The sequence below is a fragment of the Eptesicus fuscus genome, chromosome 20, assembly GCF_027574615.1.
Source record: "Eptesicus fuscus isolate TK198812 chromosome 20, DD_ASM_mEF_20220401, whole genome shotgun sequence".
NCBI lineage: Eukaryota > Metazoa > Chordata > Mammalia > Chiroptera > Vespertilionidae > Eptesicus > Eptesicus fuscus.
In genome coordinates this window covers 2262562-2287685 of record NC_072492.1, presented here as the reverse complement: position 1 = coordinate 2287685, position 25124 = coordinate 2262562, and the positions used below count along the sequence as shown (strand labels likewise).

Here is a 25124-nt window from a genome sequence, read left to right as displayed (position 1 = left end):
GGTGCCAAGGCTTCACTTAGTCCAGAGCCTAGTGTCTCCCAGGTGACAGGCAGTGTGGCCACAGGTGGGTGTGAGGCAGGCACTGGCTGGCAGCTTCAGCCTGTCTCTGCTCTGTGACCGTCACACCACAGTGCTCACAGTCCACTTCGGTTCCCAGGAACAAGGACATGCTCATACCCACACGGTGCACACAATTCAGGGGCATAACTATGCACGCATGTGCATGTGCATGTGCATGGGGAGTCAGGAACGCACAACTCACACACAGATTTGCACAAACATGCACAGAGGTTCGCACACAGGAACAGTACACAGGGACACATGCAGATAGAACACACACACACACACCCTTTCCTCCCCTCCATTGCTTCTACTTGGTCTGTTTTTGCCTCAGCACACGGAGTGCCCAGAACAACCTTTCTCCCCACAGTCCTGAGGGAAAGAGGAAGGAATGGAGAAGTGCCTTCCACATAGGAGACTGTTAAGTCTGATCAAATAACTGAATCGATACCCCTCCCCTGGGAACTGACCTTTAGGCCACTTCACAATGGACATTCCACTTGCTTAGGCCACATTCCACTTGCTAAGATCATTATCTCTCTCCTCCGGAGTTTCCCAGAATCTAGACCCATCCAGAGAATTCTCTGCCCAGAAAAAGTCCACCTAGAGTCCTTTAAAAACCTCTGACTAGCTGGTTTGGCTCAGTGGATAGAGTGTCAGCCTGTGGACTGAAGGGTCCTAGGTTTGATTCTGGTCAAAGGCACATGCCTGGGTTGCAGGCTCGATCCCCAGTTGGGGGTGTGCAGGAGGCAGCCGATCAATTATTCTCATCATTGGTGTTTCTCTCTCTCTCCCTCTGCCTTCCTCTCTGAAATCAATAAAAATATATTTAAAAAACAAAAACCTCTGACTCTTTGGGGCTCAGCCCATCTGGTAGGCAGATGACCTAATCCTATCTAATAAAGAGGGAATATGCGAATTGACTGCCCCACCCTCAAAGATGGCAGCGCCCATTCCCCTCAGCCCAGCCCCGCCAGGGCGGCAGGTGCGCGGCAAGGCTGGGCCCGCTCCACGCCTGCCTCTGGAGTCCCCCAGTCCCCTCAGCCCCTCAGCCCCCCAGCTGCTTAGGGCTGGCCCGAGGCCCAGGCAAGCCTTGGATGGTGGCTGCCCAGTCGCCCAGGGCTGCCCAAGGCTCAGGTAACCAGGGCCGGCTGAGGCTTGCACTGCCGGCAGTGGCAGCAGCAGAGGTGTGATGGGGTGTCGCCTTCCCCTGGCCTCCCACCCCTGAGGGCTCCTGGACTGAGAGGGGGCAGGCGGGGCTGAGGGACCCCCCACCAGTGCATGAATTTTCATGCACCGGGCCTCTAGTAAAATTATAATCCCTTACCACTTTGGCCTCGTGCATTCCTCCTTTGGTGACCCTAACAGAGACTATGGTGGGCACTGCTTAACCTGGAGAGACCAGGGCTTGCTGAGAGAGGCAGAGCTTATAAACTCCCAGAGCCAGGAGGGGCTCCAAGGGACTGCTGCCTGGGACCCAGCAACCAGGCAGTGTGGCTCAATGGTAGGGCAGACCTGCCCATAGGACACAGAACATGGCAGAGCCAGGCCTCGCTCCCAGCACGCATCTTTGGCTCATCCAACCAGCAGCGTTTGCACGCCAGTGTCTCCACAGGAAGGGGCTACCCCAAGGGCAGCCGTGAGATGCGGTGTTGGTGGAGGGACAGCAGAAAGCCGCTGGGAAGTGGCTGTCCCTGGCTTCCAGAGCCTGCGTGGGCGGCTGAGCTCAGGCCACTGGCTCCAGCGTGGGGCCATGTGTGGTTTTCAGCGAGCCCCTCCTCACCACTGCTTCCATCCTCAGCACACCCACGCCCCCTGCAGAGCTGAGTGGGAGGTTGGTGATGTCTGTCACAGTGCCTGGACTTCTGCCATTGCCCCTGCAGTCCTTCGTAGTCCCAGGAGCTGAGCAAACACACTGAAGTGGCATTGCCTGTGCTTGCCTGGACTCCCAGAACAAAGACTTGCATCTGCTCTCTGTCCTCAGGTCTGCAAGAGAGATTGACACAAGATGAATGTCATCATGGATGTCAACCACATGGCCACACACCTTTCCTGATCCCCACTCCTCTGGGTCTTCTGTCCTCTGGAACGTTGGTAACTTGAGGCTGGACCAGGGGCCCTCTCCTCACTCCGCTCCTTCTCCCCAACTCTGCACTGACAGCCCTGCTCCAGCCCAGCTCTCTCCCCTGGGATCCAGATCCAATACCAAGTGCTCCTCAGACATCCCCCAGGGGATACACCCAGGCCGGCCGATTCCTGTGACTGATACCATGCTCACCATCCCAGGCCCCATCTCAGCAAATGGCACCTCCATCCCAGCCAGGCACCTGGAATTCACCCTCACCTTATCTACCACTCCAACCTACAACTCCAAAGCAGGGCCCAAGTCCAAATCTTTAGTTCATCCAACAATACTGAGCACCTACTATGTACCAGGCACTATTCCAGGTGCTGGGGATTCGAAAAAGACAGTCACCAACTCTGCCTTGGAGGAACTGAGATTTTGGTTGGGAGAAAGCAACCAGAGAAATCACTCAGTCACAGTGTCTCAGAGGTGATGCGCTCCGTGCCGAAAACTACAGCAGGGAAGGAGATGGGAGTGCTGATGGGGGAGTGGTCATCATCTTAAATAGAATGGTCGGAGAAAGATGACAGAGATGGTGACATTATAGCAAGGACTTGATGGAAGACAGGAATGAGCCCCGTGGAGAGATTTGAGGGAATGGCGTTCTGGGCAGAGGGGACAGAAGTGCAAAGGCCCTGAGGTGTGTTTGAGAAACAGCAAGGAAACTGGCTGGAGCAGAATGAGTTGGGAAGACCGGGTAGGAGAAGCACCATTCTTATTGCTAACTGCCTGGTCCCAGCCACCATAATGCCTACCAGGACTATCGCAGTCACCTCCTACCATCCTCTTGATTTCTTCTCTTGCTCCTATAATCTATTCTCTGCTCAGCAGCCAGAGCGACCTTTCGAAAACACAGGTCAGATCATGTCCCTACAGTAGTACCCCCATCTCAGAATCAAGTCCATCACCCAGGCCTGCAAGGCCTTGCTCATGAAGAATGGAGGAGATGTGGCAGAACAGTGAGAAGCTAGAAAATTCCTGGCCAAGTAGAATGAGAAACCGAGACAATAAAATTAAACAAGGCCAAATAGTTTGTGTAGCTTGCAGCCAGTTTGTGAATCATAAGACCTTATCTTCCTCAACCAAGGACACTTGAGAGCAAAGGATTAATACCTCTCCTGCCTAACCAGAGACTATACGTATAGCTTAAATCGCCCTGGCCTGGGAAAATAGAGAACAATGACCCAATTAAGGCCATTTGTGCCAGCTAAACCCAAGGACAAATATCACTTGGGGGATGTTAGGAAAGGTAACTGTGAAGGCAGGAGGAGGGGAAGGGGAAAAGGGGGAAAGTTTTATCTCACCCCCTGAACCAAGAAGTCAGCCATCTTAGGATTTGCCAAATAAGATGACAGGTGTATGTACAAACATTCTGAGATAAGCCACAATAATATAGGAGACTTTGAAATTTAGCCAGCTAGTCTGGCTATACCCAAGATATCCAGCTGGGGAGCTTTGAAACTTACAGGGAGAAGGATATAAAGCCCCCTTAAGCCCCCCTCAGGCATGTGTTCAGACTAGCTGGGTTACCCACTTGTGCTTTATGCCAAGTGTATTCTTTTTTTTTTACTTTTTCTTTTAAAAAATATCTTTATTGTTGAGTATTACAGATGTCCCCCTTTCCTCACCCGATTATCCCCCTCCACCTGGTTCCTGCCAGGTCTTCACCACCCTATTGTCTGTCCTGGCTTCCAGAGGCCTGTGTGGGTGGGCTGAGTCTATAGGTAATGCATGTATGTATATAAATTCTTTGGTTAATCTCTTCCCACACCCTCCCCTCTTCCCTCTGGGATTCATCAATCTGTTCCATGTTTCCATGCCTCTGGTTCTAGTTTATTCATCAGTTTATTTTGTTCATTAGATTCTTTGTTTATTTTTATTTTTATATTCAAGTGTTGATATTATGTATTTATTGCCATTTTATTGTTCATATTTTATTGTTCATATTTTTATCTTTTCTCTCCTCTCTTCCTTCTCCCCCTCCTCCTCTTCCTCCCCTTCCTCCCCTTTTTCCTTCTTCTCCTCCTCCTCCTCCTCCTCCTTCTTCCCTTCAACATGTCATGCAATACTGGTTTGGTGCTGATGAACTCCTTTAGCCTTTGTCTGTGAAGCTCCTTATCTGACCTTCAATTCTAAATGACAGCTTTGCTGATAGAGTAATCTTAGTTGTAGGTCCTTGCTATTCATCACTTTGAATATTTCTTACTTATCCTTTCTGGTCTGCAAAATTTCTGTTGTGAAATCAGCTGACAGTCCTTTGCATGCTTCCTTGCAAGTAACTAACTGCTTTTCTCTTGCTACTTTTAAGATTCTCTCTTTGTCCTTAACCTTTGGCATTTTAATTATGATGTGTCTTGATGTGGTGTGGCTTTTTGGGTTCATCTTTTTTTTCTTCTTTTTTAAGAATTATATTTTTGTTAATTTTCACCTGAGGATATTTTTCCATTGATTTTTAGAGAGAGTGGAAGGGAGAGGGAGAGACACAGAGAAACATCAATGTAAGAGAGACACATCAATTAGTTGTCTCCTGCATGCACCCTGACCATGGCTGGGAACCTGCAACCAATCCTTTTTTTTTTTTAAATTTCTTTATTGATTAAGGTGTCACATATTTGTCCTCATCCCCCCATTCCCATCCCACACCCCTCCCCACGGATGCCCCAACCCCCTGTTGAACTTAACCGTTGGATAGGCTCATATGCATGCACACAAGTCCTCTGGTTGATCTTTCCCCCGTCCCCCCAACCTCCCCTATCCTCCCTCTGAGGCCCGATAGTCCGATCGATGCCTCCTTGTTTCTGGGTCTGTTCTTGTTCATCAGTCTATGTTGTTCATCATTTCCCCTAGATGAGCGAGATCATGTGTCACTAGAGATATACTTATAAGAACTGAATGTGAGACGAGCAATAATAGTTATGCTGACAGGCAGATAAATCAGTCTGTAGTGAGTTTCTTTCTGGACCAACAGATCTTTAGAGACCCAATTTCAATGTCCACCAGTTCCTTATGTGTACATGTCAGCACTGACCCCTCAGCTCTGGATGGTGGACAAATGGTGGTAACGGAGCTCCGACTCCCTCTGGTTTGGTCTCGGCCGGACCCAGGGGCACGGCTTCACCCGGACTCAGGTGAACGTGGCCTCACCCAGACCCAGGGGCGCGTGGCCTCACCCGGACCTAGGTGCGCGAGACATCACCCAGATCCAGGGACACATGGCCTCACCCGGACCCGGGGGCGCATGGCCTCTCCCAGACCCAGGGGCGCGTGGCCTCACCCAGAGCTAGGTGCGCGCGGCCTCATCCACCCGGGACCCAGCCTCACCCGGATCCAGGGACACATGGCCTCACCTGGACCCAGGGGCGCGTGGTCTCACCCAGACCTAGGTGCGCGAGGCCTCACCCGGATCCAGGGACACATGGCCTCACCCAGACCCGGGGGCGCGTGGCCTCTCCCAGACCCAGGGGCACGTGGCCTCACCTGGAGCTAGGTGCACGAGGCCTCACCCGGATCCAGGGACACGTGGCCTCACCTGGACCTGGGGGCGCGTGGCCTCTCCCAGACCCAGGGGCACGTGGCCTCACCCGGAGCTAGGTGCTTGAGGCCTCACCCGGATCCAGGGACACATGGCCTCACCTGGACCCGGGGGCGCATGGCCTCTCCCAGACCCAGGGGCGCGTGGCCTCACCCGGATCCAGGGACACATGGCCTCACCCGGACCCAGGGGCGCGTGGCCTCTCCCAGACCCAGGGGCGCGTGGCCTCACCCGGACCCGGGACCCAGCCTCACCCGGATCCAGGGACACATGGCCTCACCTGGACCCAGGGGTGCGTGGCCTCTCCCAGACCCAGGGGCGCATGGCCTCACCCGGACCTAGGTGTGCGAGGCCTCACCCGGATCCAGGGACACATGGCCTCACCTGGACCCGGGGGCGCGTGGCCTCTCCCAGACCCAGGGGCGCGTGGCCTCACCCGGACCTAGGTGCCTGAGGCCTCACCCGGATCCAGGGACACATGGCCTCACCTGGACTCGGGGGCGCGTGGCCTCTCCCAGACCCAAGGGCGCATGGCCTCACCCGGACCTAGGTGCGCGAGGCCTCACCCGGACCCGGGGACACATGGCCTCACCCGGACCCGGGGGCGCGTGGCCTCTCCCAGACCCAGGGACGCATGGCCTCACCCGGACCTAGGTGCGCGAGGCCTCACCCGGATCCAAAACCAATCCTTGACTGGGATCAAACCCACGACCCTTCAGTCCATGGCCAATGCTCTATTCACTGAGCCAAACCAGCTAGGGCTGGGTTCATCTTGTTTGGAGCTCTCTGCGCTTCCTGGACTTGTAAGTCTATTTCTTTCACCAGGTAGGGGTCGTTTTCTGTCATTATTTCTTCAAATAGGTTTTCAATATCTGGCTCTCTCTTCTCCTTTTGGCACCTCCATGATGCGAATGTTGGTAAACTTGAAGTTGTCCCAGAGATTTCTTACACTATCTTCATATTTTTGGATTCTTTTTGCTTTTTTGATTGGGTGTTGTTTCCTCATATTCCAAATCTCTGATTTGATTCTCAGCATCCTCCACTCTACTGTTGATTCCCTGTAAGTTATCCTTTATTTAAAAAATATTTTTATTGATTTTTTACAGAGAGGAAGGGAGAAGGATAGAGAGTTAGAAACATCGATGAGAGAGAAACATCGATCAGCTGCCTCCTGCACACCCCCTATTGGGGATGTGCCTGCAACCAAGGTACATGCCCTTGACCGGAATTGAACCTAGGACCCTTCAATCCACAGGCTGATGCTCTATCCACTGAGCAAACTGGTCAGGGCATAAGTTATTCTTCATTTCAGTTAGTGTATCCTTAATTTCTGACGGGTACTTTTTCATGTCTTTGATGTTCTCACTAAGATCCTTGAAATTCTCACTAAGTCCCTTGAAGCTCTCATTAAGATCCTTGAACATCCTTATAACCATTGTTTTGAATTCTGTATCTAGTAGTTTGCTAGCTTACATTTCATTTAGTTCTTTTTCTGGAGATTTCTTCTGTTCTTTAATTTGTGACATGTTTCTTTGTCTCCATATTTTGGCTGCTTTCCTGTGTTTGTTTCTATGTATTAGGTAGAGCTGCTATATCTCCTGGAATTGGTAGAGTGGCCTTGTGTAGTAGGTGTCCTGTAGGGCCCAGTGGCTCAGCCTCCTCAGTCAATTGAGCTGGGAACCCTAGTGCACACCCATGTGGGCTATGTGCACTGTCTTGTAGTTGAGCCTTGATTGTTGTTGGTGTCACTGGGAGGAGGTGACCTCCAGGCCAATTGGAACTATAATGGAAGAGCTGCTATGCAGGAGACTCCCCTATGGAGCAGGACTTGCTTCAGTGGGGCTTTGATGCTCACTGAGTCTACCCCTTGAGTGTGTCACTTGTGGATGTGTAGAGTTGTAATCTGGCGTGGTCTGAAGCTGTCCACCAGGTGCACTGGCTCTGGGGCCTCCCAGGAGGTGCAAAGTCTGCCACTGCCTGTGCTTTGCCTGGGGGCACCTGTCAGTAGCTACAGAGCAACTTGTTACTTGTGTTGGGCTTGGAAGTACCCAGGAGAGGCCAAGTTGTGAAGCAAGGCAGGCTGCTGCTAGTGCCCAGCCTGGAGCCTCTTTTTGAATGGTATGAGGTACACTGACACCAATTGTTGCTTGTTTGAGAGATTTTAGCAAAGTGTGAAGCCTGAGCTAGGACAGGCCATTCATATGGGAAAGCCATTGCGAACAGCTTGGGTGGGGCTGCAAATTTGGTGGGTTGGGGGTCTCAGGGAATCACCAGGTGGGGTGAACAGTGTGAGTTAGATTGATGGAGATTCAGATATGGCCCCTGCCAGTCAGCTCTGTGACAGAGGAGCTTTCAGTATAGGAACAATGACCGCTGTGAGAACCCCTGTCTGGACTGATGCTGCCCCCAAGTCCTTGTTTGATGCCAGACAATCCAGTTCCTCCCCGTAGGTTCCTGGATCCCCCTAAGCCACTGTCCCAGTGCTAGAACTCAGAGGTAGCAAGTCCAAGTAAGTCCGTGTGCTGGCCCTTTAAGAGGAACTGCCTGGAACTCCATTAAAAATCCGTGTCACTAAATCACTATCCCTGATGGTTTTTATAGCCTGAAGTTATGAGGACTTCTCTTCCCAGCTCTGGAACCCTTGGCTGGGTGGGGGGTCTGTTGTGGGGCTAGGGCCCCTTGCTCTTCATGGGAGACCTCCTCAGTCAAGATATCCCTCCCAATTAAAAAAACAACACATGTGGGTATTGGAACAGCCCATTCCATGCCTCCACCCCTCCTACCAGTCTCAATGTGCTTTCTTCTCTAGTTGTAGGACTTCCATTCAGCCAGATTTCAGGTGGTTCTGAATAATGGTTGTTGTGTTTTAATTGTAATTTTAATGTGGTTGTGGGAGGAAGTGAGTACCTTGTTTACATACTGCTACCATCTTGGTTCTTCCCCCAAGTGTATTCTTAATAAATTTGCTTGCTTTGCTCTAACTGGTTTGGCTCAGTGGATAGAGCATTGATTGGCCTGTGCACTGAAGGGTCCCGGGTTTGATTCTAAATTGTGGGCTCGATCCCCAGTAGGGGGCATACAAGAGGCAGCCAATCAATGATTCTCTCTCATCATTGATGTTTCTAGCTCTCTCTCCCTCTCCTTTCCTCTCTGAAATCAATAAAAATATATATTTTTAAAAATTTTGCTTGCTTTGCTTCAATGCTTCTGTCACTCATCTGAAATCCTTTTTTATGAGATTGACGAGCCGAGAAGGGGACAGCCCTCCCCTCCTACTCGGGGGGGGCTGTCTGGTAACAGAGACAGAGGTGGGGACAGTCAGTGAAGGGACCATCTTCTCTGAGGCTGAGTACAGAGTGTGGCAGCAATTCCAGCTCGTTTTGTTTCCTGTGAGATTAGCCCTTTCATTCATCTGTGATCTACCTGCTGCCTTGTTTCCTCTTTCAGATATGCTGGAAAGCACAGAGGAAATGGCTGAGGGATATGTGCAGGTCCAGGGTCAGTTGGGGTGTGGGCTGTGGGGTGGGGTTGGTACAGATCTTGCTCTGAACATCCCAGGAGGAGGGAATGGCCATGAAGGAGGCTCCATCCTAAGGACTGGGGTGGGGGGAGGCATAATCAAGCAATAAGCCTTCCAGAAGCAGTGTGGACCTCAGCTCTCTTACATGGCTCCTACAGGTAGGGCTGCCAGATAAAATACAGGATGCCCATTTCAGTTAGAATTTCACATAAACATATTTTTTTGGTTATGTATATCCCAAATATTGTATGCAGCCGGTATTTACATTTGCTGTATCTGATAACCCTACCTGGATGACTGCTTCTGCCTCTCAGTTATCCCCTGGCCCCCACCCACATGGTGGCCAAAGAGACCATGTTAAAACCCAATTGTTTCACATCCATCCTCAGTGTTTTGCTTCAAAACCCTCTAGCCACTCTGAGGTCCTGGTGATCTGGGCTTGGTGAGCTCTCTAAACCCATCTCCTATCCCCATGGGTCTGCTGGTAAAGTGGCTCTCTAAAAAAATAAAATATAAAAAATCAAAAGCCCTTATTTTAGCATTTGCTGATCTTCATGGTGTAAATATTTCCTCCATGGCTGACTTCAAGCCACCAACGTGACAGCACTGAAGGCAAGTTGTCTCGTGTGAGCCAGTGCAAGCAGGCTGCAGTCTGCTCTCGGTTCCTCAAGCACATTCCGCCCCAGGACCTTTGCATTCACTGTGCTCTGTCTGGAAGCGCTCACCCCTTTGTTAGCCAGGATAAGAGCCTAGGCCATTACTAAATGCTATTCTTGCTGAAAGCTAAAATGCAGCACAGTATTTTGCAGACCAGCTGGGAACAGGATGAGCTGGACAGGAACCCAACCAGATAAGTATAGTCAACTGCAAAGAAGAAATCAACATGCAATTGACCAAATGGTGTGTGTAAGCCATGGCAACTATGTCTTGTTTTTGAATAGAGCACCCCAAGCAGCAAACCCTTTGAGTTTGGTAACAAACTCAGGTGAGGATTTAAAAAAATAAAGATAGAGTGTTCCTCTTGAAAAGTAGCGTGTTGTTCATTAAAAAAAAAAATAATTTTGAGATGAAGGTCTCAAAAGCCACAACGGGCGCTGCTGGTGCTCCTCAGGCCCGGGCGGCGCCCAGCTCCCAGCTCCAGCTCGCGCTGTACCTGCGACTAGCGCCGCCGGGCCCACGCCCCGCAGGCTCCCCGCGTCCGGCCTCGCTGTAGCGCCACAGCGCCGTCTCGTGGCCCGGGGCTGCCTGCACCACTTGGCCTCCGAAGTCCTGCCCCCGTCGGGCGCGCCTCCGCGTGGGGCGCGCAGACCGAGGCCGAGCGGACTCACCCACGAAGCGCCGCGCCGGCTTCTCCCTCCCGCCCCGCGCCGCCCGCCGCGCGCATTCTCTCCCAGCATTCCCGAGAGGAGAGCCGCCGGCTGCGCCTGCGCACCGCCGCCACGCCCACGCCCACGCGCCTGCGCAGAAGGTCCCGCGTCTGAGACGCGAGCCACGCCGTCTGTTTCCAGGGCAACTAGGGCGCCTCTTCGCAATTGCCTGCGGCACTCGGGTGGTTTTCCCCGCGCCCTCTACCATGGCGGCCGCGGGCCCCAGCGTCTTCCTGCTCATGGTCAGCGGGCAGGTGGAGAGCGCCCAGGTGAGCGGCCAGGGTCCCGACCGGGCCCGCTCCCCAAACCCTGGGGCCGCCCCGCAACCTCCCAGCTGCTGTGTGGCCCGCAGAGGCTCAGCATTCCTCAGTTAGGCGGGGAGGGGCCAGCATCTGAGAAGCTTGGCGCGAGGTTGCCGGACATCCTTAAACCTGATGTCCGGTGTGGAACACGAGAGCCGGGCCTGGTAGCGAGGCCACACCCGGCCAGGTGGTGGCCCGGGCTCGGGTCGTGCGCCCTTTGTTGAGGAGCCTGATGCGGGTGGGAGGGCGGAGCCCGCACTGGGCCTGGTCCTCTGTGAGGGCGCCCGAGGCGTCTGCGCCCCGCCCCGTGCGCGCCCAGCCCCGCGCTCCGAACTCTCAGGTCTTTGAACCTGGGTTAGAATAGAGAGGATTTGGTTACTCCAACCCTGCGATGGTAGTGCCTTGGAATGGTCCAGGGAGGACGTGTCTGTCAGACGCAAGGGGACGCTACTCTCCATTCTCCCACCCCTCCACACACACACACATTATAAGAACCATTTGTTTATATGTGTGTATATATATAAATGTCTTAAAAGTTCACCTGGTGTTTGCTATGTGCCAAGCTCCGTGCTCAGCACTGCTCATTCAAGCCTCACAATGACCCTGTGAAGTAGATATCACTAGCATCCCAATTTACAGATGGGAAAACTTGCCCAAAGGAAGTGGCAAAACTGGGGTTTGAACCAGGTCTTTGTAGCGCCAGAGCTTGGCTACACTGCCCTTTCGGGCTGCTGAGGGGCTCTCGCTGGGCTCAGTCGTGTGTCCACACTCTAAGCACCCGCCCAGCCTCTGCCCACCCCCCCCACTCCAGGCTTTCAGCTGTAGCCGTGCATACGCTGTCCTGATGGCACCTGGGTTCAGTTCCCACCATTTCCTTACGTCTCTGTGCCCACCCCGTGTCAGGCGCTGGGGCGCAGAAAGCCATCAACCTGTTCCTTGCTCACAGTCTGATGGGGTCAACAGGAATAAACACAGGCAAATGCTTCGAGGGAGGGAAGCACCGGGGCCAAAGGAGCTAGGAGGTGGCCCTGAGATAGCCTGGGATTCGCAGCTCCCTGTGGTGAGGAGTGTGCCAGAGGAAGGGCTGGGAAAGGCATGTCAGACGGAAGGCAGAGCCGTGCAAAGGCCCAGGGGCAGGAGCAGCTGGGACTCTCCCTTGCACTCCCACACCCCAGCCCCGACGTTGAACCCCATGTCCACATCCATGGCCGCCGCTAAGATCCTAGCCCACGTCTCAAGTTCAGAATTGCTATTGGCTATCCCTGCGCAGCCAACGCATTGGCTCAGCGTGCGTTCCCTGAACAACCTGTGTGTGCTTGTCTCCACAGTTTCCTGAGTACGATGACCTCTACTGCAAGTACTGCTTTGTGTACGGCCATGACTGGGCCCCCACCACGGTAAGCTGGCCCCACCGCGGTCAGCTGGCCCCCACCGCGGTCAGCTGGCCCCCACCGCGGTCAGCTGGGCCCCACCGCGGTCAGCTGGGCCCCACCGCGGTCAGCTGGGCCCGGGCCCACCTCACACCTTCGAGACCTGGAGTTTCTGAAGGCCAGACACACCCCTTCCCTTCCCCGTTCAGAACTGTTGGAAAGGTAGACTTCGTTCAGAGGGCATTCGAAATGAGCGAAATGAGCGTGTTCCTCCTGGCTCCACCCCCAGGGCTGTGCTTGCTCTCGGACCCTCTCCTGGGAGCGGCACGCGGCAGCACTCAGAGCGGTGGGCAGTGCAGACCGGCCAGCGTGCTGGCTGAGCTGTCCATTCTGGGCTGGTCCTTCACTGCTTGGCCTCTCAGCCTGTGGGGACTCCGGAGCTCTCCCTTCAAGGCTTCCCCAGGACCAGCCTGTCTCCCCAGGCCAGGGCCGTGGCCGCGCCCCCTGCTGACTGTTGGCAGAGCTCTCGTTTGACCACAGGCAGTTGAGGAAATGGAGGCCAAACGTCCGTGACCTCTTGGAGTCTCCGAGGAGACAGGACTTGTTTTCTGGGGGCCCGCTGACTGACGGCTTTATGCAGGGCCTCGTGCTGGGGCTGCCGTCCCTGTCTTCCTGGGGTGCACGTTCTTGGGGACAGACAGTGAGTAGCAAGTCGCAGTGCTGAGGAGAAAGCGAAGTTAGGAAGGGGAGCTGGGGGGGTGGTAGGGAGATGAATCTAGATCGGTGGTGAGGCAAGGCCTCGCCGAGAGGGGAGCTTTCGAGTAAAGACCCGAAGGAAGTGAGGGGACAATCCATGCGGACATTTGTGGCAAGAGCGTGCCAGGGAGACGGAGCAGTGCCAGGGCCCTGGGCAGGGGTGTGCCTGGCGGGCGGGAGCAGTTGAGGAGGCCGGTGTGGCGGGTGGACAGTGAGCAAGGAGAAGGCTTGGGGACGAGCAGGCCCCAGGGAGGTCTTGGAGGATGTGGTAGTTCAGAATAAGGACCATTGACCTTCCCCCTGGTGGGCTGGGGCTCCCTCCGAGCGCTGTGAGCAGAGAGAAAGGCCATCTGACCTGTGTTCCTAACAGAGACTTTGACTTCTTTGTTGGAGTGGACTGTGGGGAACCAGGGCCAAAGCAGGGAACCATCAACTCTAAACAGGTGGGGCGATGGCAGTGAGCACGGGGAGGCGGTGGGGGGGTGAGCGGTGGTTGAATTTCAAGTATATTTTGAAGATAGTGCCAACAGGTTTTCCTGTTGGGCAGGTGTGGGCATGAGAAAAGGAGGAGTTAGGAGTGGCGGACGCTCTAAGCACTGGGCCAAACCAGCCAGGGCAAGCGTGGTGTCCACAGACCAAAGGGTCACCAAGTCTGTTCCTGGTCAAGGGCATGTACCTCGGTTCCCCAGCCCCCGCTGCAGAGGCAACCGATTGGTGTTTCCCTCCCTCCCTCCTCCCCCCTCCCTCCCTCCCTGCCTCCCTCCCTGCCTCCCTCCCTCCCTGCCTCCCTCCCTCCCCCCCTGCCTCCCTCCCTCCCTCCCTCCCTGCCTCCCTCCCTGCCTCCCTCTCTAGAAGTCCATGGCAACAGTAACCTCGGGTGAGGATTTAAAGAAAGAGCAAGGCCACACTTTGCAGCTGGGGCGCTTGGGCGTGGAGTTGCTGTGGTAGAACAGACTGGAGCACTCTCCCGCGTTGGGCCTGGCATGTGTAAGGGTCCCACGAGCGGTCCAGATGGAGACGTGGAATCGACTGGAGACAGGGCAGTGCTGATCGGGAGTTGAGAGGCGAGGACCAGGCTGAAGGTGGTGAATTTAGGAATCATAACCACAAACCGCATTGAAATCTCAGAGACTGATGAGAACCCCAGTACAGATAAAGAAGCCTCCAGACTGAGCCTCTAGGTGCTTCCGCACGACCGAGGCTGTGAGGAGCTACGGAGCAGGGGCTGCGGGAGGAGGAGCGACCCGGAGACGTGAGGTGCCCAGGAGGCCAGTGGAGGAGGGTGAGGAAGTGGCCGTCTGTATCAGGTGCTGACGGTGGCCAGGAGCAGGGTGAGGAAGTGGCCGTCTGTATCAGGTGCTGACGGTGGCCAGGAGCAGGGTGAGGAAGTGGCCGTCTGTATCAGATGCTGACGGTGGCCAGGAGCAGGGTGAGGAAGTGGCCGTCTGTATCAGGTGCTGACGGTGGCCAGGAGCAGGGTGAGGAAGTGGCCGTCTGTATCAGGTGCTGACGGTGGCCAGGAGCAGGGTGAGGAAGTGGCCGTCTGTATCAGGTGCTGACGGTGGCCAGGAGGAGGGTGAGGAAGTGGCCGTCTGTATCAGATGCTGACGGTGGCCAGGAGGAGGGTGAGGAAGTGGCCGTCTGTATCAGGTGCTGACGGTGGCCAGATAAAATGAGGAATAGACGTCACCACCGAAGCCGAGTGTATTATTTACAAAAGCCCTTTGGTAGAGGAGGACAGTGGTCAGATTGGAGCGGATTCGCGAAAGAAAAACAAAGAAGGACTTGGAGCTCGTGAGTCTGGACAGCTCTTTCAAGGTTGCTCTGAAGGGGAGCAAGCCTGCCTGATGGGGGGAGTGGAGTCCAGCAGGTGGTGTTTTGTGTAGAGAAAAGAACACTCATGCTGGGTGATGGGGGGGCGCGGGAGGAGAGAAACCCCGCTGGAGGCGCTTCCCTCGGGAAGGCCAGGGGCGAGGTCTCGGCACGGCCGAAGGTGGCTCCTGAAGGTGCCAGTCTAATGAAATGCAGGCTCAACAGGCGAGGAACTGCTCCGGTGTCTCCTAGTTCCTTTGTTTGGAAGTTAGTGCTTTGGCAGGAGATAGTGAAAACCCTGGCCCGCCCAGCTGCCGGCCCAGGTGAGGGCCTGGCTGCCGGCGCTGGGACACAGGCCTGTCTGTCCTCAGGGCCTGGAGGAGGGCATCTCCCAAATCACATCGAAGAGCCGAGATGTGCAGCAAGCGCTGGTGTGGAACTTCCCCATCGACGTCACCTTCAAAAGCACCAACCCCTTCGGCTGTGAGTCTGCAGGGGCCCTGCGGGTCGGAGGGGCGTGGGGGGGAGGGGCCACCCCAGGGCAGTCTCAGCCTCAGCCTCCTGCCCACCACGGTCCATCAGCTGGGCCCTTGAACCCGCCATCTGGCCATTTTCCTCCATTTCTTCCTCCTCCCACCCCAGTTCCTCTCCACGAGGTTCAGAGTGAGTCAGGTGCGGCCCCAGCTTCAGGTGAAGGGCAGAGCCGGGGCGCAGCTGTGGGATCTGGAGTGCTGGGTGCTGCGCGGCCTCCGCACAGGCTGTGCCCAGCAACCCCCAACTCCTGCTCCTCCGTGCAGTCCCTGGCGTGGCCTCTTCTGCGCGGTGCTTCGTGCTGTTCCCCGCCCAGGACACCTTTCCCACATCCTACTCCTGACCCCCTACTCACACCTCCGAGGGCCCACATCCTACTCCTGACCCCCTTTCAAAGGCTCCCTGGCCTACAGGATTCCCTCCTGCCTGCTGTGTGCGAGGCCGGGGCCAGTGCCCGGCGGTGACTCCCTGCGTGGTGGGCCGTCCTGCACTCTCCGATCGTACCTCGCGTGAGGAAACAGACTCAAAAGCCTTTCCTCGCTTCCAGCCTTACCGTAGTAGCTGAGCGTGACTTAAATTCCGGCCGCTCGACTTCACAGTCCGCGCCTTCCTGCTGCACTGGCCGGGGCAGGCTCCCCGGGGCGGGGGTCTGGAGCAGGGCTGCCTGGCGGCCCTCCTGGGCAGGGACGGCCCTCCTGCCATCATCCTCACGAGCAAGAAACTCCCATGGCTCCCTCGAGCGGGCCTAGATCGTGACAGCTTCCTCTTGCTGAGGACGGCTAAGAGAGGCAGAGAAACACGGAAAGGCCAAAACGACACAACCCCTGAAGGCATCGGTGGCGAGCAGAGCAGTGAGTTACCAGGCCAGGATCTAGGAGGAAACCAGTCCAACAAGCAACTGAAAGGACGGGGAGGGGAGGGAGTGAAATAGCTGTACGAGAGTCACATCGACTGGTGACCCTGCAGCCCAGGTACATGCCTTGACCGGGAATCAAACCCGACCCTTTGGTGTGCAGGCTGGCTCTCTAACCACTGAGCAGAGCTGGCCGGGGTATCAGGACTTGACAGCTTCCCTGGTTCAGGGCCCAAGAAGCGGTGTGCAGAACTCTAGAAGGGTTGGGTGCAGGGCCTCAGGTCAGTCCTCCCAACTTGGGCCAAGACCTCAGAGAGCTGCACCCTGGCATGAGGAACAGTGGAGGCAGGCCAGCCCCACAGATGGCAGCCCAGCTCCTGACCATCCAGACTTGACCAAACAAGATCTTCACAAACTGAATCCAGCAGGATACAAAAGAGATAATACATGAGCAAGTAGTGTTTATTTTATTTTATTTTTTAAATATATTTTATTGATTTTTAACAGAGAGGAAGGGAGAGGGATAGAGAGCCAGAAACATCGATGAGAGAGAAACATCGATCAGCTGCCTCCTGCACACCCCCCACTGGGGATGTGCCCACAACCAAGGTACGTGCCCTTTACCGGAATCGAACCTGGGACCCTTGAATCCGCAAGCCGACGCTCTATCCACGGGTTTCGGCCAAACGGGTTTCGGCAGTAGTGTTTATTTTAAAAATACAAAGCTCAGCATCTAAAATAAACCAATGTGATCTACCACACTGAAAAGTCATGATCATCCCCATAAATGAAGAACGTGTAATGAAATTCAACATCCATTCTTTTTATTGATTTCAGAGAGGAAGGGAGAGGGAAAGAGATAGAAACATCAATGATGAGAGAGAATCATTGATCAGCTGCCTCCTGCACGCCCCCTACTGGAGACTGAGCGGTGACCAGATGCCTGGGTATGTGCCCTGACCAAGATTCCCGCCCGTGACACCCATCGAAGGGTAGGGTTTCCTATACGGAGTCCATTGTCAGAATGGAAGGATTTGCCTATGGCTGTTCAGGTGTTTGGCCAACGGGAGGCAATAACATGTAGATTAAGATGCCCTGAGCTGTCTGGCAGCAAGCAATCATTTAATGCATCCCTTTCAGGTTTGGGGAAATGCCTTTCAGCCATCCCAGATGATTCAGCCCTGCTGACATGCTGGAATTGGCTTCTGGCAACAGGCTTCTAGTCAGAAGAGTGAGAGCGAAGATTTCACACACATTCCAAACCGTGAGAAAGACCGTCCTGTAGCAAACGGGCAGGAGACGAGCAGGCACGGGTGGCCAAGAGCCAGGACAAGGTCTCCAGCCTACTTCCGTGAGCGAGTCTCACAAACACTGGATTAAAGAAGCTGGGTACAAAGATTCACTTCCGGAAAGTTCAGTAAAGGGGGCAGGACCAAAGCACCTGCCTGCTGGGGTGCATTCTCTGGCAGTGAAACCTTAAAGGAGCGGTTTCATGAAGCTCTGGGTAGTGGTGACCTTGAAGGCCAGTGACAGGAAGGCACAGGCCTCCCTCACACTTGCTGACACTGGGCCTCAGGCCCTGTTCCAGGCCTCGAGGAGGCGGGAGCACCTGAGGTGGGAGTTGCCTGCGCCTCTTGCTGGTGGCCGCCGGGTCAGCCCCCACTGCCATCATCAGGGGCCATGACGAGATGCCTGATGTAAATAGGAAACAGGTGTAATTGTTAATATTTATTTTTTAAAATTTCTTTATTGATTAAGGTGTCACGTATTTGTCTTCATCCCCCCATTCCCATCCCCCACCCTTCCCCACGGATGCCCCCACCCCCCTGTTGTCCTTAACCATTGGTTAGGCTCATATGCATGCACACAAGTCCTTTGGTTGATCTCTCCCACCTTCCCCTACCCTCCCTCTGAGGCCTGACAGTCCGATCGATGCCTCCTTGTTTCTGGGTCTGTTCTTGTTCATCAGTCTATGTTGTTCATCATTTCCCCTAGATGAGTGAGATCATGTGTTACTAGAAATCTAATCTAATAATAGACAAATATGCAAATTGACCGCACCTTCGCTACACCTAAGCCACGCCCACCAGCCAAGCCACGCCCACCAACCAATCAGGATGAGTATGCAAATTGCCCCAACAAAGATGGCAGCTAATTTGCATATCAAGACAGCGTCCAAAGAAGCCAACAGCTGCAGAAGGGAGTAAAGCTTTGAAGAAGCAAGCAAGCAGGGGGGGGGGAGAGGGAGGGGCGGGGCGGAGGCGGGGCCGGGGGTGAAGGAAAACAAGGGAGGGCTGGAAGAGAAGGCGGGGCGGGCGGGGCGGAGGCGGGGCCAGGGGTGAAGGAAAACAAGGGAGGGCTGGAAGAGAAGGCGGGGCGGGCGGGGCGGAGGCGGGGCCGGGGGTGAAGGAAAACAAGGGAGGGCTGGAAGAGAAGGCGGGGCGGGCGGAGCGGAGGTGGGGCCGGGGGCGCAGGGAAAGGCGGGCGGGCTGGAGGAGAAGGCGAGGCGGGTGATAAAGGTGGAGTGGAGGCGGGGCCAGGGGCGAAGGGAAACGCGGGCGGGCTCGAGGAGAAGGTGAGGCAGGCGAACAAGGGAGGAACAGAGGCAGGGTAGAGTGCAGCAGGAAATCCTATTGCAGGATTTTTTCCTGCAACGGGAAAGCTAGTATACTTATAAGAACCGAATGTGAGATGAGCAATAATAGTTATGGTGACAGGCAAATGAATCAGTCTGTAGTGAGTTTCTTTCTGGACCAGAAGTTCTTTTGAGACCCAATTTCAATGTCCACCAGTTCCATATGTGTACTTGTCAGCACTGACCCTTCAGCTCTGGATGGTGGACAAATGGTGGTAATGCAGGTCCGACTCCCTCTGGTTTGGTCTTGCCCAGACGCAGGGGCACGGCTTCACCTGGACTCAGGGGCGTGCGGCCTCACCCGGACTTGGGACCCAGCATCACCCAGGCCTCGGGGCGCGTGGCCTCACCCGGACCCATGGGCGCGTGGCCTCTCCCGGACCCAGGGGTGCGGCCTCACCCGGACCCGGAATCCAGCTTCACCCGGACCCCGGGGCGCGTGGCCTCTCCCGGACCCAGGGGCGCACGGCCTCACCTGGACCCGGGATCCAGCTACACCCGGACCCAGGAGCGCATGGCCTCGCCTGGACCCAGGGGTGCAGCCTCACCAGGACCGGGGACCCAGCCTCACCCGGACCCAGGGGCGCGTGGCCTCACCCGGACCCGGGATCCAGCTTTACCTGGACCCGGGAGTTAATATTTTGTATTGATTTTTAGAGAGGGAGAGAGAAACATTGATGTGAGCGTGAACATCCATCAGCTGCATATTGGACACCCCTTACCAGGGTCCAAGCCTGCAACCCCGCAGGTGCCCTGACTGGGAATCGAACCAGCAACCTTTTGGTACCGAGCCCACCAGTCGGCATAATTGCTAATATGTAAAGGGAGGTGCAGGGAGGCCTTTGCTTTCTCTCTGACGTCTCCCCAGACAGAAACCAGCCTCCTGGCCCGTCCCTAAAGGGCTCAGAGCCATTCCATGTGTCTAATGACGGGCGGGCAGCACCCTGGCTCTGACTGGCATCGGCCAAGCAAGGGGCCTGCCCTGCAGGTTCTGGGTCCCCTCATCCGCACCTGGACCTGGGCTGCAGGAGCCGTTGGTGCTGCAGGGGTCCCAGGTCTGCACCTGCTGCCAGGCCCCTGCCCCGGGCTTGAGCACCCTCCTCCCCTCTGCCTGCATCTCCCCCACGGTCCCCGCATGCTGACTTGCCGTGTCCTCCCAGGGCCACAGATTGTGCTCAGCGTGTACGGACCAGACGTGTTCGGGAACGACGTGGTCCGAGGCTACGGGGCAGTGCATGTGCCTTTCTCGCCTGGCAGGTAGGCCCTCCCTCTCCTGCCCTCCGCACCGCCCGTCCCTCGCTGGGCCTTTCTGGCTTAGGAACCGGCATCAGCAGGGCCTTTTCTGGGACAGACTTCACCTCCAGGCCGGGAATGTGCTGTTACCCAGGGCTCTGGGCAGCTCATATCTGGAAGGAGACCTAAGTGGGCGAGGCTCATGCTGCCGCCTGAACACCACGGGGTGGAGGGAGTGCTGGCATCCTGCGGGGCTGCGCCCACTCCGAGGGGCCTGGGCATTAGGGTCGGAGTGCACTCAGCCCTTCTCCTCTCCCTCCCTCTGCCCTGCAGCCCGGTGCTCCTGGCAGCAGAGGACACGGACGTGTCAGACACAGGAGCCCCAGAGCCGTGCCGTGGAGGGGCAGCCCTGTCAGGCACCGTAGGGGGAGTGTAGACAGTGGGCTGGCGCACAGAGCAGGCTGAGGTCGCTGGCCTGGAGGACGGAGTGGATCAGGGGAAGGCCGAGAGAGGAGGCGCCGGGTGCGCTGCTCTGAGTTCTGCTGTTAAAACAAGGGCCAGACTCGAAGGCCAAGAGAGGAGGGGGGACAGGCCCCGGGCTCTGAGGGTGAGACGGCCTGGGCAGGCACCAGGGCGGGCCGAGGTCCAGGGCTTGCCAGGGCTTCCTGGCGGGAGGGCACCGCGCTGGGCCCTGAAGATGGCAGAGCATTTGGACATTTGGAGGACGGCTCTCTAAGGGCACGTGGGCGCCGGCACCTCAGGTTTGAGGTGTGTAACCTTAGCATCCTTCTGACCGCTTACAAGGACAAAAGGCTCCTGAGGTACCGCTCTGCGAGCCTGGCTTCGTGCGCTGCCCCGGCTGTCCTGGCTGCCCGCTCGCCGGAGGCTCCGCAGCGGCGTGGCTTCCCTGTCCCTCAGCACGTCTCCCCAAACGTCTGTTCCAGGCACAAGAGGACCATCCCCATGTTCGTCCCAGAATCTACATCTAAGCTGCACAAGTTCACAAGGTGGGTTTTCCACACGTCGCTCCACCCCTCCTCCTGCCCTGGGTGTGTCACAGCTGCCCTCTCTGTGCCAGGTGACCTTGCCGGGCCGCCCAGCTGCCCAGCTTTGGGGCACACGGAAGCGGGTCCCAGCAGCACACGGCCGTGCGGGTCCATGTGTGCGCTGGTAAAAGTCTCAGCTGGGAAAACGCTCCGATGGTAGCACGTGAGGCGCCGCAGTGAGCCGGCCGCCGAACCGCCTAGGCCTCCGCCTGGCGCTGCTAAAGGCCTTCCGCCTGGGGCTCTAGGCGGTGACCTCTGAGCAGAGCCCTGAGCTGAGGGGTGGGGCCGGCGAGGGTGGATCCGGAAGGACTTTCCAGGCACAGGAACAGCATGGCAGGGCCCTAGGAGACTGCACTCAGCCGTTAGGAGCAGCCAGCCCGCAGCTGGTGAGCAAGGGGGGGGTGGAGGTGCTGGGGGAGCAGGGCCGACAGGGAGTGCTGGTGGCGGATGTCCAGGGAGGCTGAACCTCAGGCCTTGGCCCTCACTCCCTCCAAGTGGGAGTGGGGAACCAGCTAGGCCCTGGCTGACTGGCCAGTGGGTGGGGACAGAAGCCTCCATCAGCTCAGCTCAGCTACAAGCCACCGCTGCTCCCCAGCAGGTCAGCAGGCTCAGACCCTCTGTTCACCAGCAGGACAAGGGGAAGCGCACGACCAGCTAGGCTCTGGGGCGGCAGCTGGCACACTGCCCCTGTGGGCTGGGCCGGGGCGGAGGGGCGGCATTGGGCCAGGACCGAGCAGGCCTCTTGAGTTCTGAGGCCTAGGGAGGGGAGAGTTTGGGTGCCTCCTGCCCCTAGAGGCCCCTCGGAGGCCACCATGATGGGTGGGGGCGTGACAGCACCATCCCCTGGGCTGCTGGGGAAGCAGGGCAGGGCCCGTCAGCGGGCACGGGAAGGTCAAGGGCTGTGAGAGCCACAGCCGTCCTGCCTGGGGGCGCGCTGCTGCACCCCCAGCTCCCAGCTCTGAGGGGGCCGGGCGGCTCGCAGAGCAGTCGAGGCTCTTGCCTCCCGATGCCCGGTGCCTGGGCGAGGCCGAGCGGGAGAGGTCTAAGGGGTGAAGGCAGACCTCCGAGGGCCCAGCTCCAGCAGCCCCTTTGCTCAGGCCCGAGACCTGGGGTGGCCGGTCCCCTCGGCCTGTCCCGGCGTTCTCCAGTGCCCTGGCTCTCCCGCGGCCCCCGCTCTCCGCCCTCCGCTTCCCTGGCCTGCTGTTTGCATTCTCTTCCGCCCAGTGTTCCGCTCCCGTGGCCGCCGCGCACAAACTACCGCGACCTTGATGGCTGAACCCCGCAGGTTTCCCCTCCAGTTCTGAACCCAGAAGTGCAGGCAGCACTGCTGGCTGGGAGGTGTCGGCGGGCTGCGCACCCGTTCCAGGCCCGGGGGAGACCCCTTCTCCAGCTGCGGGCTGTGGCCCGGCTCGTGGCCAGGTCACTCCAGTCCCTGCCTCTCACGAGGACCTTCCTGGTGGCATCGACGGCCCCACGGGAGGCCGAAGTGTGCCCGGGCTCAGCTCCCCCAGGTCACCCGCGCAAGGTCCCGTCTTCCAGACGAGGCCACACGCACGGGCCGGGCCAGGCCCTGCATCCTGGAGCCGTCACTCAGCCTGTGACAGTCCCTCCGACAGGCACAGCTTCAGGAACCGTGGGCACGTCTGCGGTCAGGGCTCACTTCGCCTGGCCCCGGCCTGGCCCTCCAGCCAGCTCGGCCCTTCCTGCTTTGCGCCCTCCACAGCGCCCTCACCACCCTCCGAGAAGCGGTGGGTCGTGCCTGGCTCGTGGGGCTGCTGCCCTGCGCCTGCGGTGGCTGCTGTTAGAGCCCCACTCCTCAGATGGAGAAACTGAGGCACAGAGCGTGACGCACCTGTCAGTCCCAGCTGGAGCCTGGGCTCCGTCTCCGTCCCTGTCCCCTTCCGGGGGGCTGGGAGCCCATGCGCCCCTCGCTGGGCCTCCGCGCACCTCGAACAGGTGGACGCCAGGGTGGCTGAGCTGGGGGAGCCCCCACCTCCCGCAGGCCAGCTGCTGTCCAGGAGGCTGAGGACAGGCCTCTCCAGGACGCAGCAACCTCGCGCCCATGGTGCCTCGTGCCTTCCACACGGGAGGCCTGTGACCCCGCAGGGCAGGAGGCTCCGGAAGCCCGGGCAGGCGGCCTCGCCCAGCGGCTAGTGCGGGTGTTGTGGGCTCAGCGGGTGTCGGGGCCAGTCAAGCCAGCTCGACGCCCCTGTGGTGGCCTCGCTTTCAGACAGGCCGAGGGAGGTGGGGGCAGTTTCTGCCCAGGGCCTGCCCCTGGTGCGGAGGGGGGGTGGTATGGTGGGGGGGCTGCTGGTTTCAGAAGCCAGGAGAGCGCCCACTTTAGTTTGTTTGTGGGCCCCGGGCACTGCGGCTCACCTGGCTTCCTGTCTTCTCAGCTGGTTCATGGGACGGAGGCCTGAGTACACGGACCCCAAGGTGGTGGCTCAGGGTGAAGGCCGGGAAGGTAAAGCTTGATCCCCCAATCCCACCCCTGACCCCGCAGACAGGTTGGAGCCCGGGAGGGACTAGGTGAACCCCTGGGAACAGCTGGGCGGGGCCCGGGTTCTGGCTGCGGGGCGTCTCCCAGACAGGCCTGGTCGGAGCACAGGGCTGCCGCTCTGCCCGGCCCCGGAACGGCCTCCACCTGCCAGTGAGCACCACAGCCTCTCCAGGGGGCAGGGCGCGCTGTGGCCGGGCCGGGCGACAGCACGGAGACGGGCCCCGAGCAGCCGGCTCGTCTGCCCGGCGGCTGACGCTCCCCTCTATCCCCAGTGACCCGCGTCCGCTCCCAGGGCTTTGTCACTCTCCTCTTCAACGTGGTGACCAAGGACATGCGGAAGCTGGGCTACGACACCGGGCCTTCGGACACGCAGGGGGTCTCGGGGCCCAGCCTGCCCCAGGGCCTGCCCCAGTGAGGCCGCGGCCCCTCCGCCCAGTGAGCCTGGCCAAGCAGCGAGCGGACTGAGCGGCTCCCACAACGCAGGCCGCCACCGCCGACCCACCCGCCTGACTCCAGTGCACTTGGGGGGGGGCGGGTATTTTCATAAAATAAATTGTTGCTTTGTCACAGAACCCAGGCCTGGGCTGCCTCCTCGCCCCTTCAGCACCGCACCCGCCGGGCCTGAGCCGGGCCGGGACCTGCCTGTCTCACACTGCTGTTCCCAGGAAGCACCTGTCACCCCGTCCTGCTCCGATCACCAGCCTTCCTTGGCAACAGAGAGAATACTGTTAGGAGGAGGTGGGTGAGAGGCCCCACCCGCCCTCCACATGCCCCGCAGCCCTGGCCAGCCTCACAGCACGAGGAGGGTGCGCGGCACCCAGCACCCTGGGCTGAGGGAGTTCTCCCACGGCACCATCTCACCTGCCACCGCCCAAGGCCGGGCCTTCTTACCCCCCACCCCCCAAACCCTGGGCCCGCAGTGACTGCGTCCCTCCCGCCCCCCAGCTTCAAGTGGGATGGGATGGGATGGGATGGGGCATGCCCAGCCTGCACCCCAGGATTTCAGGGGAGCCACAGTGCCTGCTTCGGCTCCTCAGCTCCGAAGACCACGGCCTCGCTGCGTCGGAACTTGTCCTAAGACCACGGGAAGGCCTGCCCTGCCCGTCTCTGCTCGGCACCAGAGGTGTAACCGCGTGTAACCGCACAGGGGACCTTCCGCCTCGGCCCCCCCTTGCTGCGCTCTGGAGCGCCGTCACCAGCGGCTCCCGATTCGATCCTTGCTGATGGGACCGTGCCTTCCACCGCTGGCCCTACGCAGCCGCGGCCCTCAGCCCTCAGCCCTCAGGCTCCACAGGGGCTTAGACATGGGGTTTGGGTCCTTGCTTCCTGTGAGCACTTCCTCCTCCCCATCAGCTCCCCGACCCCCGGGCCATCGGACCTCACCTCTGATGTCCACCAAAGGGCACGGCCGTCTTCCTCCAGCTGTCATGGCAACGCCACTGACCAGCTTGTCTTCCTCAGCCTGGCAGTGAATTTGACCCG

At 57.9% G+C, this 25124-nt stretch overlaps 1 protein-coding gene across 1 annotated transcript; it reads left to right on the top strand.

Annotated features, from left to right (window-relative positions):
- The first annotated feature begins 10690 nt into the window (after positions 1-10690).
- On the top strand, positions 10691-24214 carry B9D1 (B9 domain containing 1). Its single transcript, XM_008156202.3, has 7 exons — positions 10691-10873; positions 12235-12303; positions 15216-15327; positions 20024-20120; positions 21041-21103; positions 23539-23606; positions 23915-24214. Exons 1-7 carry the CDS (start codon positions 10811-10813, stop codon positions 24055-24057), a joined length of 615 nt encoding a protein of 204 aa, XP_008154424.2. The 5' UTR covers positions 10691-10810; the 3' UTR covers positions 24058-24214.
- The last annotated feature ends 910 nt before the right edge of the window (positions 24215-25124 follow it).